This window comes from Merops nubicus, unplaced genomic scaffold, assembly GCF_000691845.1.
Source record: "Merops nubicus isolate BGI_N331 unplaced genomic scaffold, ASM69184v1 scaffold6960, whole genome shotgun sequence".
NCBI classification, from domain to species: domain Eukaryota; kingdom Metazoa; phylum Chordata; class Aves; order Coraciiformes; family Meropidae; genus Merops; species Merops nubicus.
The window spans coordinates 18,514-23,187 of NW_008580781.1; the positions used below are offsets into that span (position 1 = coordinate 18,514).

General features: G+C 40.1%; 1 protein-coding gene across 1 annotated transcript in view; it reads left to right on the forward strand.

The window, feature by feature from the left end:
* INO80C (INO80 complex subunit C) overlaps positions 1 to 4,674 on the forward strand; it is a 19,206-nt gene that overhangs the window by 6,640 nt on the left and 7,892 nt on the right. The window contains exon 2 of the mRNA XM_008938786.1: positions 2,771 to 2,881. Within this exon, the coding sequence (XP_008937034.1) occupies positions 2,771 to 2,881 (111 nt within the window). The remainder of the gene's footprint in view (positions 1 to 2,770; positions 2,882 to 4,674) is intronic.

The window sequence follows — 4,674 nt, forward strand, 5'->3', positions numbered from 1 at the left end:
AGTTCACTCCTCTGCACAGTAGCATGTTATTCTGGAACCACTGCTTCTACTCAACTCTTTTTTTTTTTTTTTTCCCCAGAAAGAAGAGCACATTAGTTGATTATCTCTCTTCCACAGTGCTAGTGCTAAAAATCCCTCGGTCAAGCGGTGCCGAGTGAGGGAACTGGCATGCCTCTAAACTAGGTCTTCATCTCAGTTCCCAGCATTTAAATGAGATCATCATGCTCAGTCTTATTTGCTTCCCAGTCCATCACAGGGGTCTGAAATCACAGTATCAGTTGCATACCACTGCAGTACGCAAGCTGCTTTACAGTCCTGCACACCAGCCTGCACCCTTTGCAGGCTGCTTTCAAATTGTCCATGACAGATCCAGAAGCAACTGCTGGCATTCTGTCTCAGTGGAACTGGAGGATGACCTGTGTGTCCATGTGACCCGAAAAGCACCAGCTGCTGCTCTGGATCCTGCTGCCTCTGGCACCGTGCGAGGGATACTGGCACAGACATAATTAACATCTGGCCTATTAACGTGAGTTATCCTGACTCTAAGCAGCACTAATACCTGAAATCCCTTAGGGGCTGCTCCGGAAAAGAAACAACGTGTAGAATTTATATTCAGGAATTGTCCTGCCAGGAACAGTTCCTTACTTTCCTTCCCAGTGCGCCAGCAAAATCAGCACTAAAGCCGCACAGAAAAACCCTCTCAAGTCAGTGAGTGTAACAGGCAAGTGTCCCCAGCTGCAGAAACATAAGGAAGCTTCTTCCCCTTTACTGTTTAACTATTTTTATTTGTTACATCTCAAAATACTAGATACTGTTTTGAGATACTGTTGAAATGCTACTCAAAACCTGTTTCATAAACATGGAACACTTAAGAGAAGATTACTACAGGGGCAAAAGTGATAAAGTAATTAATAAAAAACCTGTAGCATTGGATCTAAAACTGACCAGATGGCACCAAATAAGAGGCAAGAACACTATGGAGAGTAACTGTGAGTGCCTTTTCCTCCACGTGGAGAACTTGTACTGATAATGAGCAATATCAGAGATCATTTATTAATAAAAAATAATCTTGTATCTCAAGACTTTTCTTTCTCATGATTAACTTTAATGTTTGCTGCTGAAATCCAAAGTGCTGGACGCATGCATCTGCAAGGATATAGTTTGAAACCTAGCAATTCATTGTATAAAGCCACTTCACTCAGGACTGCTATTTTCTCTGCCCACTGTCACAAAGTGCACAGGTTTCTAAGCATCCATCTGCATTTCTTCTCTCCCTGACAGTCACTGCCTTTTAATGTTGTTCTCAGCAGGGGAAGAGTCAAGTTTAAGCTACAGACTTAAATGTTGCTTCCAGTGATGTCATTGTGGCAATATCCACCGTACTATGCGCTTACAAAGGACTGACTGTTGTTTTGAAGAAAAATCATCACTATTCATGTATTTTATTTTAATAAGACAGTAGAAACATGACTATTTTATTTGAATGCTTCTTTACACCATACTTTGAATATTTAAGACCTGTCTTGGCTATGTTAAAACCAGGCAATGTTGAACAACTGATGTATTTCCCCAAAGAAGAGTTCAATTTGCCTAGTTCTTAATCCTGTAATTACCTGTACATATAGCTCAGAATACAGACACTTCCTTTGTAATCACATGGAGAAGGATATGCTGCATCATGGCCTTTGCTATATAGTCTCACTTTCTGGAGGTACTCTCATAATTCACTAACAATAATAATGACCCTCTTTTCTCCTACTTAAAATCTGACTATTGTATCAACAGAGAAGGTTTTGCAATACAGGGTTTCACAGGAAAACATTTTTTTGTTCTAAGTATTATCTCTCTGAAGGTAAAGAAACATTTTATCCACCTGTTCTGTAAACATTGTTTTAGGTTTTAGCCAGGCTTTTTGTTCTTAAAGAAAAAAGAATCAAAGGATGAAATCCTATTGACTGAACTGCCAAACTCAATGACAGAATTCTCACTGGCTTCGGTATAGATCAGGATTTCACAAGGAACAGTTCTGTATGTAGCATTGGCTAGTTCTGGTAGTGTGGAGACTCCCAGGGCACTCACAAAATAAAAAAAAACCAATATAAGCTCATCCATGCAGAACTATCAGAAATTGGTTAGACTGCCACACAACATTTTTAGCTTTCCATTCACACACACACACCTTCTCCAACTGCTCTTCCTGCTAAATAAATAAACTATAAAGAAAAGCCTAGAAAACACCAACTAGTACCCATGTAGATTTTGTGAAGCTTATATATAAAAATAATGTGTATAATAAAATATTTTTTTCTCTCAATCCTCACTCAGGCACAACTGAAGCCAAGGACAGAGGAGAAACTGATGAAACAATTTTTGTTTAGAACCTTGAAAAAAATGTTGTATAAATTTTATATATTGCTGTTAATGCTTTAATAAGGAATGTTCTGAAATAGATGCACTGTACATTTCTGCTGTTCTGGGTTTCACAGGCTGGCTTGCGCTTTACAGAGTTGGCTTTCATTAATACTGAAATAAACCCAAAGCTGGTTGTACTCAGTAGCCTTTGGCCACACTATTCCCTTCCTCCCTTTTATGTGTCAGTTGTAAATTGCTTGACAAACATTCTGTTTCATGCTTCCACACTGCTGGCATGCAATATCTTTAAAGGTTCAAAAGAGGCTAAAAAGTCAACAGGTAGGTAATACAGCAACAGCTCTGTCTCCAGTTAAACTAGCTAAGAGTAACAAGCAGTAAGATTGTATTTTTTCTTCAGAGTGCAGGTGGAGAGGCCATGAATGAAAACAAATTTCTGAACACAGACTCTAGCACAGGATCGGTGGAATCAACCGTCAAGCCGTTACCATTCAAAGATCCAAACTTCATTGTAAGTGTTTTAACAATTTGAAATTTTAAACTCTTCAAATAAAACATTAACTAGGATTCTATTTAGCCATACTGCTAATGTAAATATTAAGAAAGTCAGCTTAAGAGACAAATTAAAGGTCAAGAATATTCAAGGAATTCACCTGAAGTCAATGCCACGCTACGGTGCAAAGTGTGCACTGTATTCTAGCATGAAAATGGCACTGGTCCAGAGGCAGAACTATTATATTAAATTCTGGAACAGAGTCAGAAAGCCTGCTAGATCAAGGTAAGTGCAGAAGTTTTATGGTGTGCATCTCACAAAATACCACAGCTACAGAGGAACAATTAGTACCACTGTGAACATAGGAATCCCTTTTCTCAGTTCCTAGCCAAGGCAGGCTGCACAGCAGTTGAACTAGAAATCAGGCAGAGTCATTAGCAACTGGCATTTTGCTCCTCTCCTGGTCCCTGAAACTCTTAACAGACCTGTGGTGTCTGTTCTTCCAGTAATTGCTAGATTTAGAAGCAAACATGCTGCCCAGAAGGCTGGCCTGATGACATTCAGAAGTCATATAAACTCTGACAGCTGATGAAATACAAGCTGCTAAAACACTCTGAGGTTTAAGTTTGGGGAGAAAGTGAAGGCAGGCTACAGCTGTGATGCTGACACTGCTGGGTTTGGTTTTAATATCTTTTTATCTTGCTGTGCCAGGGCCAACTCATTGGCACACTGTACAAATGCTTTCTAGACAAGAAAACTTTTCAGACTGTTGGTCCTAAGCCAGCACATAGAAGGAGAGATTTTATCCCACATTTCATTCTTTATGAATAAGATACAATATCCCACAGCATAAAACCTGAGTAATCAGGCATCACACAGCTCACTACTAAGCACAGGTTTGGCAGAGAGTATAAAATTAATCTTTGACTTGCAAGTTGCTCTAAGTCTGCTTTGCAGATGACTTCTGTCATGAGAGGGGCATTCAAAGGACTGTATGCTTTGCTCACTGTAATCCTCCAGTGAGCACCAGTGTCTTTGAGAAATGGGGCTTATTTGAAAAGCTCAATTTGTGCCCAGAGGCATTCCATGTAGCTTCCATATAGGACTTAAATAGCTATGAGGCCTTGTGCTGATCCTTCAGTGCTTAGGGGGATGTCAGGGTTTCCAAAGAGAAAAAACGAATGTCTGCATGCTTGAAATTATCATGAGTGTACAGGGCTTTTGGCAACTGCTCCAGAAATAACAGACAGTTACAATAAAAACCTGAAACTGTCCTCCTCAATACGGTAACTAATTTGAGAAGATCTGTATTGAGTTTTAACTAGCTTTTGGTTGGTATAAACTGGTATTAACATTTTGGATGACTTTTTGCATCATTCCAGCCTAATTTTCCCTTAAAGGGAAGAAAATAAATCAAATAATCTCAGCCTCTCATAAATATGCCCAAGTTTGAACCGATAGCTGACTGCAGAGGACAGACTTAAAAGCAGAGAAGAAGGAAGGAATTGCCTTTTTCTGAACTTCCTGAATGGCATATGCATCCATTGGCAATGGGGAAGGGGAAAAAAGGCCTGACAACTGTGTAGAGCAATGAAGAGCTCCACCTATCTTAGCTCCAGCTTTACCTGAATTTCACTAGTGCACAGGTTGCTTGGCTCATTTGTGCTTGGCAGTCATAGCCCTTTGACTGTCGGTAGGTGAGGTGCTACTCGGCCCCATTCCTAGGAGGCATAAGTTCCTATAAACCCAATAGTTGCTTTTAAGAAAACAGATTACTGGGCGGGGGGGGGGGGGGGAGCACACTTCCATTT